At 41.5% G+C, this 23,211-nt stretch overlaps 1 protein-coding gene across 1 annotated transcript in view; it reads right to left on the bottom strand.

Annotated features, from left to right (window-relative positions):
- Nucleotides 1-23,211, bottom strand: part of kiaa1217 (KIAA1217 ortholog) — a 53,046-nt gene that overhangs the window by 4,572 nt on the left and 25,263 nt on the right. Inside the window, exons 3-17 of the mRNA XM_085362885.1 lie at nt 22,569-22,764; nt 19,402-19,600; nt 18,027-18,120; nt 13,395-14,185; nt 11,753-11,857; nt 11,179-11,228; nt 8,733-8,872; nt 8,393-8,568; nt 5,506-5,636; nt 5,134-5,281; nt 4,033-4,516; nt 2,433-2,628; nt 2,052-2,341; nt 1,619-1,762; nt 1,183-1,305 (exon numbers count right to left, since the gene is read on the bottom strand). Coding sequence (XP_085219011.1) covers nt 1,183-1,305; nt 1,619-1,762; nt 2,052-2,341; nt 2,433-2,628; nt 4,033-4,516; nt 5,134-5,281; nt 5,506-5,636; nt 8,393-8,568; nt 8,733-8,872; nt 11,179-11,228; nt 11,753-11,857; nt 13,395-14,185; nt 18,027-18,120; nt 19,402-19,600; nt 22,569-22,764 — 3,267 coding nt within the window. The remainder of the gene's footprint in view (nt 1-1,182; nt 1,306-1,618; nt 1,763-2,051; nt 2,342-2,432; nt 2,629-4,032; nt 4,517-5,133; nt 5,282-5,505; nt 5,637-8,392; nt 8,569-8,732; nt 8,873-11,178; nt 11,229-11,752; nt 11,858-13,394; nt 14,186-18,026; nt 18,121-19,401; nt 19,601-22,568; nt 22,765-23,211) is intronic.

Raw genomic sequence — 23,211 nt, 5'->3', positions numbered from 1 at the left:
AATGACCAGCAGGGGGAGACTGCTAAATTGTGACTGTTCAATAAAAGTCTGTGACATATTTATCTTATTTTTTAGTTAATTTATGACCTCATTAAACACATTAATGATGAGCTTAGTCTCATTTGGAACTTTTGAGTCTTTAATGGTGCATGCAGCTTATTTTGTAAATTGTTATATGTTTTAGGGTATGGTTAACCTTTAACCAACTTATCAACCTTTAATTGATAAGATGCTTTTTTTTTTGGGGGGGGGGGGACGACGACATCACAGAGCCTATGTACATCTTTAAATACAGTTTATGTTCCTAACTTGTTTCTCTTTTTTTCAGTGAAATAATTAAAAATTTTAAAATTTCAGCAAAACAGTAAACTTTAATGTAATGTACTATTTACTGTGATTGTAAGCTTAACCAAATAGCATACCTCCTATTTGTTTCTCTCAGAGAGCAGATACTTCCAGTTCATCTTTTCAAATCTAGTAAAAGTTGATGCACTTCACACACCTAGTCCTATTTGCTTTATCGTTTCGACTAAAAAAAAAGTAATACTCAACATGTATCAAATGATTGGTTAGGGAGGTGTAAAGCTGGGAAAAGCGAACTGAGATGAAGTTGTGCAAAGAGAAACGGAAAAGTCATTCCTCAGAAAAGTATAGGAGAGGAGAAGGAGCATGCAAAGTGGTCAGGCTGACCTCTAGTGAACCAAGTCTGCAAAAATAGATTGTGTCTACAGTGCATTTTACTGATGTTCTTTCAATTGTCAAAAATCTAGGGCATATCAAGCAATTGTCAAATGTCATTAAAGAAAGACACGAGACGATTTAATAGCATGTAAGGTACAGTGCTGAGGTTTTTATTGATTTGGATGAAAAGACAAGTGAGAGTTCTGAAACACATCATAGTCTAGACCAGGCATACAGAAGACACAGCATCTTTTCAGAAGCTCAATTTTATGCAGACTTAATCCTGAAAAAAAAAAATTAAAGCTCTGATATCCAGCAGGATCAAAAGAGGGAGGAAAACTCAGGCAGCAAGGAAAGGAAGCTTTGTGGAGGCAGCTGCTACAGGTTTCTCTCGAGCAAAAGCAAGAGCAGAGGAGTGTTAAGACACAGCCATTGATTGTTTTATACAGTTGGCAAAGGCAGGCAGTTAGCTGGGCAGCTGCACCGGGACATATATTTTACCTTTTTCTCTTTGAGGGGTAATAAAGCCCCCGGTCTTAGCTCTCTGATTTGTGGTTCAATTCGAGCGGTGGGCTCTACCAAATTTTTCACCCCTACATCCTTAACTGTGCACTTCTGGAAAACCTGAAGAGTGGAGAAAGGTGAGGGGAACAACGGGACAAGGGTTTTGAGGAGCATCTTCACAACTGCACAGCTGTAAAACGCCACAAGTGCAGTAAAGTTCAATGAAAGTTATTTCTTTGGCAGCTGTCAGCACCCATCCTTTGCCACTTCCAAGGAAGTCACCCACCACAGGAAAAAATGATAAGCAACCCACTCCCACAACGCAGAAATCAATCAAATCCAGCATCCTAATTTCCATATGTCGGTTAAATTGATTGTATTTGCGCATGTTTGAAAGGAGCGTGTGAGTGTGCGTGTTGTATATGGATCTAACCTGGAGCTCTGCCATGATCTTGTCCCCTTCATCTTCCTCTTCTCTCGTAACCAGGGGGGGAGTGGCTGGCTTCGGCTTGGTCTCCGGTGCAACCTTGGTGGGCTTGGGTTGGGGAGAGGGAGGTGGGGCCTCCTCTTCGCCCTCCTGTGAGAAATAATGTGAGGGAAATTATTCTTGTATTTTTAACAAGCAGCAAAGTTTGTGGAAATGAAAATGGATACTGCATTCATGTTGGATGAGCGTAAAGACAGAGTTAAACAGTATCTCTCCTGAAAATGGCAACCTTTACACTTTGGAGAAAGCCTAAATAGCTCTTTCCCCTTTTCTTCCAGTTTTAATGCAGTGGCTTAACTAAACCCCACTTGGCTCTACGCTTAGCGCACAGACACAAGAATGGCTTTCTTTACTCTCTCCAACCTTTTAAAGCACCAACCTGAGTCGAGACAGACTCCTTCCTGTTGGTGTAGACGACCTCACCAGAGCGTGTAGTGGTCATGCCTGAGCTGGAGCTGGGGTAGGTTTTCCTTGGCGGAGGCGGTGGTGGGGACTTGTTTGGCTTTTCAGACCCCTGTTTTGTCAAACTTTCAGTGGCTGCTGGCTTGATGGCAGTTTTGGAGAGTTTCTCTAGTGCTGGCTTGGCAGATTTCTCCACCAGAGGCTTAGGGAGTTTCTCGGACCCCTTCTTTGCTGGTTTGTCTGATTGAGGGCCTGACTGGGGCTCTTCTGTCATACAGGGCAATAGGAAACAACATTAAGGTGTGTAGATAAAGCAAAAAAAGAAGTTGTTTAAGTTACATTTGTGTGTGATTTCTACCTGATGGTAGCTCAACAGGGTTGTGAATGTCTTCTTCTACAATACCAGCAGCAGGCAGTGCTGTGTTCTCTTCCACCTCTAGACTTGGAATTCCCTTCATCATGTTTGCCTGAGCCTCTTGTAGGATCTTCTCAAACTCTTTTCCATCATAATGACCCATATTCTGCCTCCTCTCTTCCCACTCTTTCTCTGCCGCCTGGACAGTGCAGACAAAAAAACATACCAAATAGTCAGAGAAAGTTTACGGCTGTCAGAAGTGCAAACTAAATGAGGGACTATTATTTCTAAACAAAAACAATACATTAAATACATTAGAGATAGGTAAGGTAAGGTAAGGTAACTTTATTTATACCTAAAGGCAAGGTAAATTTGCTTTACAGAAAAATGACAGCATTTGACATCCCTTTAAAAACACACATACCTAGTAAATATATAAAACTCACTGTGACACATACTTTAATATTTCGAATCAAAAACAGTTCTTATTTAATTCAGTGACAGCAACGGGGACAAAGCTATTTTTATAACGCTTTGTCCTGCATCTCGGAAATAGAAACCTCCGTCCTGAGGGAAGAAGCTGAAATTCACCCCTTAGAGGATGGGAACCATTATTAAGGATTGATAAAGCCATCCTCTGTACCTGCTTAGAGTACAGGGAGGCTAAACAAGACTGTGGCTCACCTATCAGACGACTGGACCATCTCACTATCTGATTTAGAGAGTTTTTCTCTGTGACAGAGGTCTGACCAAACCATGCCACCAAACAAAAGGATAAAACAGACTCAATAAAAGAACGATAAAACAAAGTTAAAATTTTTTGGTCAATGTGGAAATGAACAAGTTTCCTAAGGCAATAAAGGTGCTGGTGACCCTTTTTACAAACTGATTTGCAATTTTGATCAAAGTTCAGTTTTTCATTGATTATGGTCCCAAGATATTTATATGATTGTACTTGCTCTATTTTCTGACCTTTAATTAAAGTGACTGCTTGCCCATTTTGTTGTTTCCTAAAATCAACAACCATGTCTTTTGTTTTAGATATGTTCAGCTGGAGATAAGACTCCTCACACCACTGAACAAAGTCATCAATGACTGGACCGTGGTTAATTTCACCCTCTTTCAGTAAGCTGACAATAACAGAGTCATCTGCATATTTAATAATGACCCTGTTTTCATGTCTGCCCTGACACATATTTGTATAGAGAGTGAATAATAAGGGCGATAGGACGCACCCTTGAGGAGAACCTGTGGAGGAGAACACTGGGTCAGACAGAACCCCATTTATTCTCACTCTTTGTGACCTGTCAGTTAGAAAATCTAAAATCCAGCCCACCAGGTTTTTCCTGATTTCAAACTGTTCTAAAAGTCTTTTAATTAAAATATGGGGCTGTATTGTATTAAAAGCCGAAGAAAAATCAATGAAAAGAAGTCTTGCAAAAGTCCCTTTACTCTCTACATGTTTAAGAATTAGATTTAGTAAAGTCAAAAGTGCGTCCTCCACTCCACAGATTTTCAGGACACTCATAAAATAAACTGAGTATTAGCACGGCTAATGTCAGCATATACACGTAAATGAAAATTACAAGGTGGGTAAACATACCTTTATGGAAACAGCTCTGCTTTTGTTCTTTTCCTTACTGCTCTGAAGCTCTTCTATCACAAGATCCTGGCTGGCTGTTCCATTACTGTTCCCATGAGTCTTTTTGTAGCGGGTGGGACTCGGTGGATCTGTGTCAACCGCTTTGGGAGCCTCACGGTCTTGACTCTTGCTAAGGTTGGGACTGGAGATATGAGTGGGGCTAGGTGTGGCTGGGGGACTAGGTTGAGATGTCAAAGCCGCAGATTGCTGGGACTGCTGAATGTGGACCGGGGAGCTCTGGACATGATGGATGACCACCGGGGATGAAGGCATCACCTCGGATTTGATGGTGGAGCTCTGAGGCTCTAGCGGGGCTGAGGTTGAGTCAGGTTGGCCTGGTGCTGGAGAAACATCTGCAGGGGTGTCTACTGCTACTGCGGGGCTGTTGTCCACTGTGGCATTACTGGAAAGCTCAGGCCCTTTCTGAGAAAACTCAGTAGCACACCTGCAGAGGGAAGGGAAACAATAAGAAATACACATCATACAGAAACACTGGCGAAAGAAATGTTTGCGCAACAACGCTCAGAAATTTGTATTCGCAAGTTATGGTCTTTTAAAACTGTTATTAGGACTATACTACATCAAATCTTGCTGTAAAGTAGACAAATAATACTACATATTTAATGACATGAGGGATAAACCATCACAAAATCTATAATGCAACAGGTGGGTTTGGCAACAGGGCATATTTTTGGTTAAAAAAAAAACAGAGGGAGAGCAAGAGAAAAGTCAAGAGCCAGTTTGGCATCTGTATTAAAATGGAAATTAGGTGCTGCATTGCCCACCAAATTAATTCACTTATCGGTTGAGTGAAGGTGATGGAAGTAAATCTGGACGCCAAAGCCATCTGTCCGCACAGAATGACCTCTTTGATGGGATGAAGGCTGGCTTGCCACTATAATCAAACGGTACAATCTCCCACATCATAGACCCCATCGAGGAGCCCCGCAAAGTGCTTTTTGTTTTCATCTTCAATTCCCCCTCTCGCACTCAGCTCCCATACTCCAACACATCTTCTCATTTTTCCCTGCTTTATCTTTTCATTCTCCATTTCCCCCCTACCTTCTCAGGCTGCTGAGTGTGTCGGTCAAGCTCTTCACCCTTTTCAGCATACTGTCCAATTTGTGGGGCTCTTCTTTCAAAAACTTGACAGCTTCTACTTCCACCCTGAGCACAGCCCGCATTCTGGCTTGAAGGGCTGGGAACTCTCCTGATGAAATTTAAACAGAGAGGAAAAAAATTGTAAAATACTCCTATTTTAGAATATTTCTGCTCATAATCCTTTTCTCTTTAATTGAGAAATGTTAATTACAATGTGATTTTTTGTGAAAAATTGCTTGTATTTGGCATGGATTTTTGCTGCGCAAACCTGAATGATAATGCAAGTATACTGGAGTAATGAACATTAATGTGATGGGAAGGCAGTCACCATACCTTTAAGCCCTGCCAGAGATTCTCCCACCTTCCTCAGGGTTACGGCTCCCTCTTCCACATCTTTTAGGGTCACTGCTCTGTGTGTTGTGGCTGAGTCATTCTGCAGAGAACCTACATACTGTTCCAGCTCGCTGCAGAAAAAAAGGGAAAGTAATTTAGAGTTGAGTGACTTTAAAAAAAAAAACTGCCTGACAAATTCACTCACTGGCCACTTTGATAGGTACACCTGTTCGTATCTGCAAATATCTAATCAGCCAATCGCGTTGCAGCATGTAGACATGGTCAAGATGACCTGCTGCAGTTCAAATTGAGCACCAGGGCGGGGAAAAAAGGTAATATAAATGAATCTGAATGTGGCGTGGTTGTTAGTACCAAACAGGCTGGGTTGAATATTTCAGAAACTGTTGATCTACTGAGATTTTCCCACACAGCTATCTCTACGGGTTACAGAAAATAGTCTGAAAATGAGAAAATATCCAGTAAGTGGCAGTTATCTGGGCGAAAATGCCTGAAGATGCCAGAAGTCAAAGGAGAATGGCCAATCTGCTTTGAACTGATAGGAAGGCAACAATAACTCAAATAACCACTCACTGCGACCAAGATATACACAACAGTATCTCAGGAAGCCTCCTGTCAGCTAAGAACAGCAGAATTATGCTACAATTGGCACAGCCTCACCAAAATTAAGAGAATAGAAGAGTAAAACAAAAAAACAAAACAAAAAAAACAATCCCTGGTCTGATAAGTCTCAGTTTCTGCTTAGACATTCAGATATTAGGGTTAGAACTGGGCATAAACAACATGGATCTATTCTGCTTTGTATCAGTGGTTCACGTGGTTTAATTTCATAGAATAGTATAAGCACCTTACTACAAATTGAGCACTGCTTAAACGCCACAGGCTACCTGACTATTGTTACTGACCATGTCTATCCCTTTATGACCACAGTGTACCCATCATGTGATGATTGCTTCCAGCAGGATAACACACCATGTCACAAAGCTCAAATCATCTCCAGCTGGGTTCTTACACGACAATGAGTTTTCTGTACTCAGTCTCTAGACCTCAATGCATTAGAGCACCTGTGAGATGTGGTGAAATGGGAGATTCTCAGAAACTGTGTGATGCTATCATGCCATTATGGCCCAAAATTGGCATCTAATGAGTGTATACTTGAAAAACAAAACAAAACAAACAAGCCAAAAAACCCTGCATAAACAGGCTCTTATTATGATTGTTTGCACTGTATAAACACCAGGGGGCAGGATACAATCATGTTTCTTAAAGATCATAAGCCAAAACTGGGGAAAGGTAGGAAAAGTCTCTGGGATTGATGCATGAAAAGCAATAGTGCATATGATATGTAAAATTCATATTTTAAGCTGCGAATAAACATCTTAACTGTGCAGTCCTCTTTCCTGTCTACACTATATTGCTTAATCTAGACTGGATCTGGTCTTATCCCAAACCCCCAAATATTTACACACTGAATGAGGGCTTATTTGTGAGAAAGCACTTCCTCACATAGAAATCATATCACCCTGCCTGAGAGCCATCCCGGTGCTAGAGAAAGCTGGCTGTTCCAAAGGGAAATGTGCTGTATGATAACATTGTCTGCAGTGTTGGATTGCATGAGAGGGAACTAAAATCACATTTCATTGTGGCCAGGTACCCTTGAGAAACACTCTTTTATAGGAGTCCCCTGAAGGGATTAGGAAAGGCAACAAGGAGACAGTGTGTTAAATGCCCTTCTATGCAAAGGCTTTTTGGTAGTGAGAATGATGGAGTTTTCCTTTTTTATGAAGCCTCCACCAGAACAAAAATACTGTTTGTTCAATAATGTATCCCTCTGTTTGCCAGGGTATAGGAGGCAGCCTTTAAAGACCACTTGCGTTGCATTTGCATGAGGAATTTGGCACTTTTCTTACTTCCTTTCATAATTCTTTCTCGTGAACTGAAACGGGCAGTATGGGACACCAAGAATTCCACTTAAGGCGAAAATAGCTTCAAATACTGCAGTTGTTCAGCTTTCATCCACTGAAAATGACCACTGTCAGATTTAATACGTTTTTTTTTTCTTTTTCTGTGTGACTTCATTAAGGTTTTCCTGTGTTTTTATGGTATGACTTTCCATATTTTAAGGGGTGAGTTTTAAAAAAAGGTTACAAAATATGGTCTGATAGATTGAATTCTCTCAAGAGGGCAGCAGTTTTGATACCACGCACTCCAAATGGTTCTAAAGCCAAGCAGCTCTAATTGCCATGCCTTATTTAAGGGGCCAGGAGCTGTGTTTTGCTGACTCACAAATGGCTGCATACCAAGTGTAACAAAGGGCTTAACACAGCTTCAGTGCCCCGACTTCCTCCTGTTCATTTCCCAGAATCCAAGAACTGCTATGATTGTGTTTATTGGAGCATATGTTCGCCGCTGTCTAGCAAGACAACACTGTTTGACCTTGTCTGTAAACATCCAAATAAAAAGGATTCAATTACTGCTCCCTGTTGGCAAGACGAGGCGAATGAATTCAAATAAGAGCAGGGCGGTGAGTAATTACTCCACAGTTGAGTCCATTGTTTTAGACCGCTGTCTCTGAGAGGCAGGCGTAGCTTGCCTGCATAAACCTGTGGGCTGTAATTTAGAGGGTGTTGGCTTGTCAAAGCGTTTAGGATTGAATGGCTCAGGTGAGCTGATAACAGCGAAGCCTTTTGGGGGCTTCCTATAAACAAAGGCACAGCAAATGTAGTTGCAGATATGTGCACTACATCAACTGTCAGACTTTTGAAAAACTTTGTTGAATGCAAACAAACGTGTCTATCCATTTTAGACACAATTTAAACAAAACAGCATCTGTTGTGTTGCGTAATGAGCGAGTCCTGAGCAGTCTTACCTGAGCTGTGTGAGGACACGCTCCTCCAGACCCAAGTACTTGTGCCTGTCCTCTTCTACCACAGCTCTCTGTCGCTGAACAGGGTCCTCCATACGCCGCATTGCTTCTGCAAGTTTAATACTGATTTCCTGCTCTGCCCGCTTCAGCTGCACCCGTAATGCCTCCTGATTCTGGAGCTGAAGTGATGTACATAGCAAAGTGAAAGTTATTAGAGGACCTGGACTAGTAAACCGAGATATATGGCTTTTTGGGTATCTCACTTAATCACATGCATATACACAGCTGGAAATGTGAACAAACGCAACAGTTTAATTTAATTAAAATGGAGACAAAGTCTTGCCTGCAGCTGCCTCATCTGATGCAGTTGCATCCTGAGGTCAGAAACATTCTTCCTGAACTGCAGGAGGTTTACTTTGAGCGGAACTGAGCCCTTGTCTGGTGGGCTTGCACTGTTCTTGGGAGACAAGACCGGAGAACCACCTGGACCAAGAGAAGAAGAAAAAAACCCACACAGCACAGCTTAAGTTTGTTTTCTGAAAATTACGAGCCATATGTACATACTAAAACCTTTGAAATCAAAGCTCATAATTACTCTTATCAACTGTAAAAATTCTAGTAAACATTATTAGGGAGGCTTTAAAGTGTATAATTTTTTTTCCTTTTTCAAGCACTCACTCTGCTTATTAGCAGGCAGATTGTAAATGCCCGTAAACACACTTTTTCTGACCTAATGTCCCAAATGTTCAGCAAAGATTTCTTCTAATTTTTGTGGCATCATTTCTACTTCATTTGTACTATAGATATGTTAACACTCTTATTAGTTGCAGCTGGAAATGGCTGTCAACTAATTATTTCAGTCACTGCTAAAGATGAAGAACAGGCTGAAACCATGGAAACCAAAGTAACTTACATCCATGGTGGAAGTCCCTAAATAGAAAGTAAGAGCAATATTTCAAACTGCACCATGAGATTGAAATGTAATGACCCTATAGAACTACACGTTCAGTCACAACAGACAACATTGGTTTTGTCAAACACAGCATGTAAAGGAGGAGCTTGAGTGGGTTGCAAAGCAGCTTGCAATGAGCACCAACTGTAGGTGGGCTAAAGCAATTTTAATACTGCACCCCACTTGATCAGGTTACTTGGTCTTTAAGTTTTGTTTGCTAGGTTATATAGTTAGGGTGTTTGTTTTAGTATTTATGTTCTCCTGGTTCTTATCTAGGGGCTTTGTTGTTTAGTTGTTAACACATTTGCCTTACAAAAGTCTTAAAAGATCAAGCCTGGCAGGAAACACAAATCCAGCCTCGGGGTTTCACAGGCTAGTACCGATAACAAGCCTGGATAAATGGGAGGGCATATTCATTTGCTGTGGTGACCCCTTGGGAAATAACAGCTGAAATTACCTCATCTTCTAGCTCTTATCTATACACAGATGTGCTTCCATTTTTTTTCTTTTAACATATATGAATGCCATCAGGGACTGCAGTTACAGGATCCAAGTGCTCATCTTAATTATCGTGCATTGTCCTTTTTAAATAAACCTGAAACTAGTCATGAGGATATCAGCAGAGGTGTCAGCTGATGTGGGATGACAGTGAGGTCAGCTGAGCTTGACTTTGTGTCCTGTGTAGCTAAATTAACACTGCATGCACTGAGTTTTACAGTAACATATCTTTTCAAAAATGTGTGTCAATTAACCTGGAATCTTAGTTCACTATATAAATAGTTGAAGTTGGGCCAATTTTCTGGTAGAGAGCAGTTTCAAGGTCTGTGTATTATCCACAGTAACTTGGAAATTCTTTCTGAAAGGACGCATTTGTGCTGTATTTTTATCAGAATTATGAAATGAATGTCTGTCTCTGTATATTTGAGGCAAATGTGAAAACCATCTGCAAGAATGGATACCACAAGAGGCAAGTACAAATTTTTTCGTGTAATTAAGAGCAGCCAATCCTTTAAACACAAAAAAATACAAAGAAAGTAGTGTCCATCCATTTTAGTTAAGAGAAACTTACCAGTGCTCCCTAAATTCTTTTTGACATATACCATGACGCAGTGAAAGAACACACTTTTGTCTTTGTAATCCCCCAAATCTATTTACAGCGTGAACAGACCTGAACTACTGGTTACAATGTATATTTTGAAAGAAGGACACGCTGGGTGGTGACAATCAAGAAGCATGTGAGGGATTAAACGAATATCCTCACGTTTTTTCATGTTAGAGGCTGTCTGGCGAGATCAAAGAAGACCCTGTAACTTTTCTGATGTTTTGAAGATTTGCTCAAACACAGCATGACAAGTAAATCCCTCTGAAAACTACATACTCCATGAAATGTTTCTTGAGACACGAGCTTAGCTTTCAAGACACATAAATAGCGTTGTGTTTGTGCTTCGCCACTGGTGAGGTTGCAGATCTTTTTATCAAGCTAAGGTCTGGCCGCAGAACGCTGCGGCGCGGAGATTGAATCGCTGAATCATCTTGGCAGGCTTGAGAAGTAATAGCATCTTGTTTTAAGTAGTGCTTTGAGGGGCTTGTGTTAGCTGCGCTGGCTCTCGTCTCTTAACTCCTATTAAACTGGATGAACTGGGTAAAGGAGTGCAAGGAAATATGAACTGATGACAAGCAAAGAAGCCTGACTTTGTTTTTCCTCCCTCCAGTGCTGTTCATTGCAGACTGCTGACTGACACTGATGTGTGGGCTTGTCTGCACATGATATTATGGCATTTATATCAACTAAAAAGAAAAAACTCCAGAAATCCCACATAATAGAAGAGATACTAACCTGAACTATGAGCACTGTGGGCTGGAGATGATGTCTTCGGGGGTCTCTCGCTGCAGTCAGAGAGAAATTTATCTTACAAGAGTTTGTGTAACAGAAATAAACAGCACTTTGCAGCACTTTAGATTTACAGCTCGATATTAGTAAGGACAAACAAGTTAAAATAAAGAATGATGGAGCAGACTGACAAACCAGAAAGGTTAAAATGATGTTAATGATGTTAACAAGCTTCATCATCAGTGCATACAGTAGCTACATTCAAATTCACAGCAGACATTTTAGACTAGGCGTCAAGCAAACATTTCCAAACAATATAAATAAATAAAGAAGATAAAGAGCTGAAAAGCAGCCAGATGAACAATAGTGGCCATTTATCTAGAGGGCAAAAGGCTTCGATAACAGATTCACATTCAAACCGATTTCCTTTTTAGCAGACACTATTTTACCTGAGTGTCTGATATGGCCATTATTGAAGGGATAATTTATCCTTCCTCCTCTGACTGAATCACCAGGCTTTTCTTTTGAAAAGTCCATTTCACCCGATGCCTCCACTCTGGCCTATACTGTGATTGCTTACCTTAGAGGCTCCTTGGTGCCACTAGTGTTTGGGCCCTTTAAAAGTGCATGCTGAACAAGACCAGTCAAGCTGGCAATCTGTTGTTCCATAGCCTTCATTCGTTCTCTGCAGACACATCAAAAAATTCTGCTTTCAACACCGAGGCCTATTGGATATGACAGCTGCCACTGGAGCAAATATTAGCTCAGAATGAAAACGGGAGGGTTGTAAACAGAATAATCAATCGCTTTTAATCACCTAACCATGAAACGTTTTGCCATTTTGTGAGATGATTACACAGCAGAGATTTTTCTTTTGTTTTGGAATTGATTTGCAATATGCCACAAGTAAATGTTGTCTCTGGTAAATATGAATCGTTTCTGAATTACAAATAAAACAAAAATGTAAAAACCCCAAAAGCTCGTGTCCAAATAGAATAAACAAGACGGACAACTTCTTGACAAGCCTAAGCTTTGACACCCAAGGTGCTCGGGTCATATTGTTTTTTTGACTGAGTCACATGTAGTGACTGCCAAAAAGAGAGTGAAAGGATTATTTGAACTGTATGACACTGCCTTAAGAAAGCCTACACTGTAGGCAGGTGAGGGAACTGGCAACAGAACTACTTTTGCTTTATAAGGCACATAAGATGTGCCTTATTTAGTGTGCTTTCATCTTGTTTTGTCATTTATTTATGTTGTCTTGCTATTTATATTTCCTGCAGAGTCTGTTTGGAGCACCCACGATTTCATTGCACATGTACAGTGACAATAAAGGGCTATTCTGTTCTATTCATAATTTATCTTGAGGCACGGGGCATGTTAAGGACACAGTGCAGACACAAAGTCTATGTGAATACAACAATGACCACAATATTTTACACGAGTATATTCTATGACACCTACAGTTTATTTTGAAAGTGAAGCATGGTACTTTCCCAATCAAATTCCTTCACTCTTTCAGATATTCCCAGGGCATTTCTAATGGAGGTTTTGGGCTTCCCAGGTGGTCTGGCCTGATCTGCATGACTGGCCATTTCAAATACTTTTTCAACCTGGCCAGTATTTGCTTTGGGTTTCCAAGTTACACACAGAGCCCATGTACCCTCCTTTCTAGTTAAGCATTGCTAAGAGGCCAGCATCCCTCTTGCACCCTTTCTGTGTTTATGTGCTCTCAGTCTGAGAAGACAAACCTAACCCAGGTACTAAAATATCTGTTAGATTAACTGAAACTGAATAGAGTCTGTAAGGGGTGTTCTTGTTTAAATATACACTGATTAATAGAGCCTTTAGATACTATCCTGTTTCACTAGTGGTAGCTATGCCTGGGCTTACACGCTCATCAACAATATCAGCTCCAGAATTCGAGTTAGCAAGATAAGCAAGAGCTGGCTATATACACAAACCAAACTCATCAAAATGTGCTTCATGTGCAGATCTTTATGCTGAAGACAGTGAGAGGGCAGGTTATATTTATTCTTCACGCATGGATGATGAAACAGAGTCAGACCAGGTACTGGAAAGCAGCAGTTCATGGTTAGGGTGACACTGGGATGCAGAGTTAGTCCATGCTCCCATGCAATGTCTCGGTAGTTATTTTAACAACCCCCCCCCCCCCCCCCCCCCAGCTACTATATGCAACACTGTGTCCTCTGCTAGCTTACCGTGTCTGATGGTCACTGGCAGCTGGGATTGGCCCCTGGAGGTCTGGAACCACAGGTGAGCCCATGCTGTTCCGTGGCTTTGTCCCAGTTACTTCTTCCTTCCTGAAGGACTGGCGCACAGGCGAGCTTCTCTCCATGGTAACACTATGAGATGGCATGCCATGAGGAGGTCCACCATGGATGTCAATCATTCGTACCTCAGTCATCCGATGAGGGGATGGCGGAGGTGTCTTAGAACCCAAAGTCGGCAGCTGGCTGTTTCTGGACTTCTGCCTGTACAGAGAGGGGTGATCTATAGTGTCTGTAGGGCTAGGTCCACCATAAGAACTCGTGGAGCGGATGGAGGCACGGTGAAATCCCCCCATGGCATGCTCTGGACCATCAAGACCAGGGCTGGGGTGTGGTCCATGTGCTGCAGCAATGCCCATTCGTCCCTCTTGGAGGAGGTATGGATCTGCGTACAAGCCCTCATTCCCTCTAGAAAGAGTGTGGCTCTTTCCAGCCATATCCTCATCTGGCTTGACATCTCGTCTCTCTAGGATGGCGCTGGGACAAGGAGAGTTAGAGCGGGCCGGTGGGTTGGCATTGGAGATTCTGTCCCTTGGGATGGTGGCGCTCCCAGGTAAAGAGCCCTGCCGTGGGCCAAATGGGATTCTGGAGGGGGATGGAGGCATAGAGTGGGGCGGTGGGGGGAGTGCTGCTTGCATTGGGTGGTGGGACGGGGGAACCATGGGAGGATGCCTTAGAGGGGGCTGGCCATCACGGCCGGCAAGTGCCAATTCACTGTGCATCTAGAAAAAAGAAAAAAAATCATAAAAACACCCAAAAAAAATGATTTAATATATATAAGTACACAAAAAGTTCCTTCTTTTAGTAGAAAATCTTAAATTAAAGATGCATATTTCTGTCAACTTCAGTTACTTCTTACTTTGTGTAGGTCTTGTAACTTTAGACTGGAGCTGCCCTTAAAACAAAAACATCTATCTATCTTACACTGTTGCTTTTCAAAGAATATATACTGTCAGCAAATTTTCCCAGAAGTAGAAAATAGTTCCTGGACACAATTTGCAACAGTATCTGTCTGTCTGAATAGCAAATACAGTCCACAGTTCTTTAGCTCAACCACCTTAAAGCTCTTTGAAGGCTAACGTGCAAAAACCTAACCTCAATTAATTGGAACACTTTTCTTGGTTAAGGGATATAGAAGAATAGTCAGTGCAAAAGTCTTAAAGGTACACAGTGTTCAGTCTTTACATTACTTCCTCTACTTTTATTTTGACACCTTGCATAAGGCAAGACTGTGTTTTGCTTAACGGATAAAAAAGAATTAAATTATTTCCTCTGCAAACAAAAAGTTACTTGATATGCAACATGCACCCTTGGCCAGCCATGCAGTGAAAGCAATAATGGAAATTTGATATCGGCTCAGAAAGAACAAGCAACAAAACAATAAAAGTCATTTCATTTTAGATTGGGTTTTCTTTAGTTTGTTTGTTTTTCTCTCGCTCTCTTCTTTACTGAACTAAACATGTACAAGCACATTTGAAACCTAAATTATAAACACAGACAGAATTCATGGATACACACTCTCCTAGAGGGTGTCACAAGTGGGTATGAATCGAATCTGTTTTCCAGTCTAACTTTCTATTCCCGTCAAACACACAAACTATTGTTTGTCCGACGTATGACTCACAGGTCTCACCTAAAAGTCAAGACAAGTCAAAAACGTAACGCAAAGTTTTTGTGTTTTCAGTCTCGTCATTATTTATTACTTCCCAGAGTGCCAACAAAGATTAGCACAGTGAGGTGAACAATAAAGTGGGTGTGACCCTTGTGTGTGCAAGAGTAGGTGTGAACTGGAAAACAACAAATGCACACAGAGAATACAGTAACAAAAGAGCTCAGGCTTGGCTGTGGTGACAACAGTAAAAAGAAAGAAACTTTGTAGCAGGGAAAGTTCACGCAGCAGTAAATATGACTGCAACAAGTCCGACCAAGCAGCAAAACACTAAGACTTCAGCGCAAAGAGCCACTGCTGACCGTCACAAAACCATAAAGACTTCTACTTTTTAAGGTGCACACTCTGAAGCCCTAAATAACATCTGACTGCTTTTCCAATCCCTGCAAAGCCATATAAGAACATTTTTAGCCAAAAGGCATCAGCTCTCAATCCCAAACAGATGTTGCACCTTTGAAACACCGACCAAAACATCTAAAAATATCCCTACAGTACAGAGATCTCCTTGCTTTGTGACAAAACAAAGAAGTAGAAGCTCGAAAAACAAGCACACGCGAAACCATATCAGGCAAAAAAGATGCAATTTATCTCCCAGACCTTTCTCCTTTCTCCATCAGTCTCTTAAGCTTCCAATTATGAGAGCGGCATGTCTAGTAGGAGTTAACAAAAGTTGCCTCAATCTCTTGGCCTGTCAGAGTTGGAGCGAGTTTCCCGACTAATTCACAGACGTTTCAGAGCCTCACAGCGAACAAAGCAGGCCAGATAAAGAAGAGTTGTGCTGCAATGTTTGTGAAGAAAGTTGTAAATATTTAAAGAGCTGATCGAATGGCTGAGTGTACTATGCGGATGTGCTGTAGGGCACTAAATGGTGTTGGTGAAAGAAAACACTAATTATTAGAATTGTAAGTTGACACAAGATGAGCTGTCATCTTTTTTTGGACAAAGACAAAAGAAAAAATGGTGGATTGTTTTTAGGAGAGCAAATCAGAGGCTAGCTAATAACTCAGCTACTGTTTCCAAAACATCTTCTTAACTGGTGTGTACATACTGTCTCTGTCGACAGCCACTATTGACTATACTGTATGAATTCAAAGCAAAGCTTGAGGCACTATCCCATACATATATAAATATATGTATCAGTAAAGATTAATGAGTCAAACTTTTGAAATGCAATTGCAGGAGAGTTATTTGACCGCCTGAAGTTTATCAAGTTACGTGTCCATTCCTGTGTACATCTATCCAACTCGTATTATTGCAGCAGTTGTTTTTATAACCAGAGACAGCTCTATGCAAGTTTCGCTTGCCAGACATTTTCAAATCGATAGCCGAGATGACTGCAGATCTCAATTTGAATCAGATCTGAGGCCTGGCATCCCTGCAAGGCGAGGGCATTCTCTACGGCCCAAACACATGTGAGGTGCACCTTCAGTGAAACAGTGTTTGAACAGGTGCTAATTAAGCCCTAGCGACACCCTTTTTTTCCTTTGTGCAGCCAATTTTCTATTTCCTCAATAAAAGAGGTTGAATTTTTAACACTGCCAAGAATAGAGAGGCTGATAAATATTACGTTGAAAACTGTGTTGAGTCTTAGAGCTTTTCAATATGTTTGTAAAGGAAGGGAAGTTTGCCAACAGCTTAACAGCTTGCTTGATGCGGAGCACGTTCATCAACCTCTGTTGTTGTATTTAAATAAAGCGACTTGACTGCAATAGAAGCAAACTCTCGAGTGGGAATCAATAAATGGCATTTTAGGTAGTTTTCTGTAGTGTTTACACTTAAAACACCACCCCACAGCCATCCTCTGTATCTGGGTCAGCTGCTGCTGGGTTAAAAAATGACGGCAACAATCTTTTTCTTTATGTTAGCATTGCACTGTGTTTGCATAGGAACCTTTAAGAAGTTGCTTCATACATTTCAGTTCATCGAGTTCCAAGCTCTTTTTTTAACACCTGCAGTTTCGACGAGAACCAGAATTTCAACAACAGCAAAAAAAAAAAAAAAAAAAGTTGGGGAAAAACTTCTCTACACAATTGGAGTTTTTCTGCTGATGTACTTTGAAACTTTTAAGCTCTCAAAGTAAGATTCCCCTTTTCACTTTTTCAGTATCTTATTTAGCCATCTTTTTTTTTTTTTTTTTGAAGAGCCGTCTTTTATTCGCCTCCCTTTGAAGGACCCGATTGGAGAAAGTCAGCAACTTGCCTGTCAGCAGCAAAGAATAAAAAAGAATTTCTGCAGCACCTCAATGTCACTGTGGCATCTGAATGAAGAGCTCTTAAAACCATCACCTTAGCTGCCTCATCACTCCTTTAAACTTAACCAATTTCACTTTAAACTTAGGTGACCATACGCAGCACTGCATGTAGTGTTAGTATAGCGGGGGTTAATATTTAAAGCAAAGCAATTGTGCCAAAATGCTAACTGTAACTGGCAGACGGACAAAGCGAGGACAGATGACTGGTCAGGGCAGATTAGAGGAGCGGATCTGAGGAGGAACAGTAGACGAAAAAAAAGGCTCTTTGGGGGTTTTAGTTTGTTACATCAGCAGGAAATAAACAAGATAGAATCAGAATAAAAGAAAAGAGATTAGAGCAGATATTGGGAGGAAGAATTCAGAGAGGAAATAGTCCTGAGAGCTGAGTCCAATTGTCCCTTAAACAAGTCGCACCAGAGCGTGTAGAGGACGGCCAAACGCAGGCCCCTGGGAGAACAATACAAGACCCCCTCTGAAGAGATTAACAAGAGGCAGGGGGACATTCCTTCCCTTTACTGCATACAAGATGTGAGAAACCGGAGACCGGGCTCGCTATTCTATCTGCAGCAAATCTTTTCTCTACTCAGCTGCCGCTTTTAATGAGACAATTTCACTGCTGTGCTGTGGACAGTAAAGTACTCACCCTGACATCGCCATTGGTAGGTCGGGGTCCATGGTTGAATGCCTGTGCTGGATCTTTGTGGTAAACCTTCAGGCAGGAGTGGTCTGTGATGTTCCTGTAGGAGGAAGAGGTGCTCAGTGGTAAGAATTTAGCCCAGATATCGCCATCAGACAGCGGCCGATCCTGCCTCAGTCGGGTTCTCTGCAACAGCCCCACCAAGGGCACATACCCCGACAGAGGCTCTGACTGTTCGCTATTACCTGACATTCTCTCTAAATATTCAAAATCCATAAAAATATTAACTAATACTATCTTGCTACATGAACTGAGAGCACACCTGCTGTTTCATGTCCTGGGCTCAATTTAACTATGGCATTATGGTCGCCCGTACAGCCCTTAAGCTATGACGAGACAATTTTTTTTACAGCCCTGATAAAATATTACTCACAAAGTACACATTGCACTTGAGCAGGAGCTCTGCAGGCAAAGGGCAAAGTTCGTATGCCTTCAAGAGTAAAGCCTTTCCTTCTGAAAAACAACTACAACAAATGGCTGCCTGCTTTCTCAGAAGACAGAATCTGCTGTATTACTGATAAGACATGCAGGTGAATATCAAAGTAGGATAGTACTGGTATGTATGTTTATAAATGAAGCAATGAGAGCTTTTAAAAAAAAAGCAAATATTTCTTAAAGATTTGCAAAGTCAAATTTTTTCATTAAGACTGGCAACAACCACCAGGAAAGGTATCAAAGTCAGCTAAAAGTAAACCTTAGTTTGTTTACAGTTAATGCTCTTTTTTTTTTTAACTTTCTCTTTAACATTGAAGGAAAGTGGAAGTGAGCCCATTTCCTGACCAGTGACATTTCCTGTTCAGGGAGAGCTGAAGAAGGAAGAGGATGGAAAGTGTTCACAGTGGGTAAATGGAAATAGGTCTATCCGATATCCTCACATTGTTCCATAATGATGTTTGTACAGGATCAACATTGCATCTGACCAATCACATTGTTATGATGTCATAGCTTTGTGACTTGGGGAAGAAAACTGCCGATGTCCACTCAGGAAAAACATCCAAAAAGGGGGCGGTTAGGGTCAGGGTTAGGTTTGAGGGTTAGGATGTGTCGTGGTTTGGGTTAGGGTTACGGGACTATAGTTACGGTTATGGTTAAGGGGTTATGGTTTGGTGTGTTGTGTGACGCTGTTTCTATGTCATAAAACTTTGACATCACGTGTGATTGGTCACTTGCAACATTAGTTATATCGATCCAAGAGCAACACCAACACGACAATATCAGATCGACCTAAGGAAATAATAAACACAGTATGCGATGGCAAATACATGCTCCCGATCCGTTTCTGTTACCATGTTTATCACATGCAAACACAGTGCATCTTTACCTGACATCAGCAAGTTCGTAATACACGTTCCTCATGTCGTCTTTGACGTACACGGCAACACTGGGTGACTCCAACATCTTCATGTTGAGCTGCTGCGGGAAGGCACTGACAAAGAGAGCTCTGATTGTGTCAATGCTGGTGATCTCATTGGGCATGCGAATCTGTTTGGTCTCGTCTCCGTACTGCAGGTACAGTACACCTAAAGGCAGGAAGCAGGGAGACTTGGTGATTAGTCCTTTCAAATGTTTCCCGTGACTAAGACAGTCCTATTTGAATTCCATAACTTGCATTAGCAGTGACGCATTGTTTCACTCCCATATGTTTTCTAAAGGCCTGAAGAATTTCAGCCCTGCACGCAGTGTTAATCTGTCAAGACAAATAGAACATTTCACGCAGTTCACTGAAATTGTGTCGGTGTTATTCCAATTACAAACCAGTGGTCTGCTTTTACTGTTGAGCTACTGTATAGAGTACTGACTGTGCAAGAATGCTCAATATATTGCAGTAAAATCATTGGGCTTATGTTATTTCATGTTAGTGCAGTAAACAATGCCAAAACTGTGGTGGTTAAACAAAAAGGGACGCTTGTAGAAGTTTGGGTTGGTTTAAAAACCCTTCAATGGTGAAAAAAATAAAATAAAATAAAACATCTAACAGCATAATTCCAGCCTTGTAAAAAGAGTTGGCAAGGGCCCATGTGACACGTCTGGTCATGGCCGCTCAGTGCAGATTACTGGCCGGACTCAAATTTTCAAAAGTTCCCGGTGTTTTTTTTCTTCTTTTTTTTGTTTTGGTGCAATTTGGATCAACTCCTGCACAGTCCCGAACGGATAAGAGAGTCTGAATTGGGCTTCAGCATTTATTCTCAGTTGAACTGTGGCTTGGAAAGCATCAAAAACAAAAGTGCATGAATGTAATCATGTTGTGTGCAGGCTTTTGCTAAATATTTGTAATGCACTGCGCTGAATCTTTTGCTTATCACTTGCACAGGATAAATTATTTGGTACAGGCAGTGAGCTTGGGGGTGGGGTCAGGAAGAGAGGACAAAACTAGGGGTGGATCAGTACAAGTTGTGCATCAAACAGACCAAAGCTTGAACCTCTGAACCCTGGGTGTGGCATTTGTACTGTGCTTTAGAAAAACAGATGGCTCTTGAACAAAATTTATGGCCACGCCTACAGAGCAGTTGTATAAACAGTGCTGGGGGGGGGGGGAGACAGAAAAAAAACATTTCTATTTTCAATCTGCGATTCATTACCTCAAACGGCTTTGTGCTGATCTTCACAGGCAATCAGTGGCAACAATAGAACGTAATGAAATGATCAAAACAGTTCAATCAGCTCGTGTTGTTGTTTTGCTCATATTTCATAAGAAATCATCCAAAATGTCACATTTCATTAGCTGCAGAGGCAAAATTGTCACTTGTGCATTTGTGCACTGGAAATAACTTGCTTTAAGGAGAGGAGGGTTTGGTTTTACTTGGTGTAACCCCATAAAAGGAGCTAGCCAGTAAAAGCTACCAGATGTTGGTGAAATATTATACAAGATCCTACATGCACCACGAGACAGAGTGAGACAGAGAGTGAGAGAGAGAGAGAGGGCAAATCCAGGAAATAAAATTGCTGAGTCTATCCGTTGCTTTCTCTCTCTGGTCTGTCTGGGTTCCTGTGTTGGAAAAACTTAACAAAGTGCCCATTTGCAGAATAAATTCATCTTTCCCCTGAGAGCTGTTACGTTAACGGCCGTGTAGTTTTCATCCAGATGTTCGCAACTAGGGCGAAAGAATTTGATGACAAAGCACCATTGATTGAGATTGCATCGTGCACACCTCTGTACTCTTATTTGCTATGACAAAGTTGAATAGCTCAGTTTTAACAGCTGCATTCCTGAGCACCTGGTTTCACTGAGGACTGGAAACAAATAGCTAGTGGGTTTTTCTGACCAAATGGGCACAGTTTTTCCACATCTCTCCAGTAAGACACAAAAGTCTAAAACAAATAAAGTCTAGAAATATATGCTCATCGCAGCGATTGAAATGCAGCGAAAAGGCAGACGACTATAATGCACCCGCAAAATGAAGAAATTCAATACACTTGATGCCACACTTAAGGATGAATTTGATACTCACGTTTGAGGTTTTAAGGAATCCCTGTTTTTCTGCTCGCTGTTAAGATGCTCTCAAAAAGCCAGAAGCTACTACACCAAAAAGACACTTAAAAGTCCCAAATGTCTGCTGGGACCAAGCGAAGCGTGTGCCTGTCTGTTTGTGTGTGTGCATGTGTGTGAGAGGCAGTGGTGGGAGGGACAGTGTTGTGAAGTGGTGCCCCCCACCTCCCCCCTTTTTTTCTCCTCCCCTTTTTCCTCACACCATAACCCCCCACTGTCTTAACACTCTGTCTTGATGTTTTTGATAGAAGGACAGAGAATGATGGGACATGTGTACGTGCATGTGTAGAAAAACTTTTCAGACAAAGCAAGAGGCACTACTGGCACGGGAAAGGAATACGACACCCTGCAGTTTCATTCATTTTCACTTTGGTGAAAAGTCTCTCAGATGCTTGCCTATTATCCCGTGGCAGACGCCTCGCCGAGTTGTAGGCTGCGCTGACGCTACACTTTGTTTGGAGAGTTTTCTAAGACTTTGCATCCCTCTCAGCCAAACACAGCCACCTAATTCTGCACAGCTCTGAGCCTTTGCTGCATATGTATGCAAATGTAGCACCGTGCACGTTGATAAGACGACCCGTTTCTAATCCTGTCAATACCACGATGGCACACTGTGGATGCTTTTCTCCTATCTTTCACTACAGAAGAAATGAATACTAATTAAAACAAAACTGTGCGCTCAGGTTGAGAAAGGAGGAAGGGTGGAGACTAGCAGACGGATGGAGTGAGAGGAACAGATTTGGACTTTTAGTGAAACAATGACATCATACTGTGGTTAGGAGCTATTACAAAGAGTTATGCCAAGGTTATGCTAAAAGAACGTGTCAAACATTACTAATGCTAGTTAATGCTGTGAGTCTTTAACAGGGCAGATACAGGAACTTCCTTATAGCAAATTTATTTGGGGATTTTGAAATAGAGCATTACAAGATTGTCAACTGAATTTTCTCAAACTAACAGAACTGCCATGAACCCAAAAACTAATATAACATCCAGCATACCTAGTGAGCGGTCCTTTGTCTGATTGGCCGATCGCACAACAGGCAGGCTGGCACGAACCCGGCTGCCACGGGTGAAGGTTGTGGGCGCTTCAGCCTCAGACATGGTGTCCAATGATTCCAGGGAGGCTAAGGACAGGTGGTCGACCTGGTCGCCGATACTGTGCTGGGTGCTGGCGCCGTGCTTTGGGCTTCTGCTCTGAAATGGGAGCACATGGAAACAACACCGTAAGAGCAATACCCTGTACACAAGTGTACACAAGATGATACTTTACATGCTTTAGTATTACATTCTCTCAAGGACACAACAAAAAAAAATATTTTTTTCACAGTATAAGAAACTTCTTTGTGTTATCATGCATTTAGTGGAGCAGAAATAACACTTCCTGACAATGTCAGGTGTGCTGTGAGTCACACGCATTCTTTGCAAAGCGAGAAAAATAAATCTTTAATGGTGACTTTGACTGCAGCAACACACAAAAAACTATGAGTCTACTCATGCAAATGTGCAACAAAGTGTTAATACACGCACTACAGGATCTTCTGCTGCTATTAAATACACACCCACAGGTATGCATGGTTACTAAAAGTACCAACACCCTAAAAGAGTTCAAAGAGATTCCTAAAATGTTGTTCCAGAAAGAGA

The sequence above is a fragment of the Diplotaxodon limnothrissa genome, linkage group LG9 (assembly GCF_057381915.1).
Source record: "Diplotaxodon limnothrissa isolate DT_005_m linkage group LG9, D_limnothrissa_male_GT1.1, whole genome shotgun sequence".
Taxonomy (NCBI): domain Eukaryota; kingdom Metazoa; phylum Chordata; class Actinopteri; order Cichliformes; family Cichlidae; genus Diplotaxodon; species Diplotaxodon limnothrissa.
This window is presented reverse-complemented; position numbering and strand designations above follow the sequence as displayed.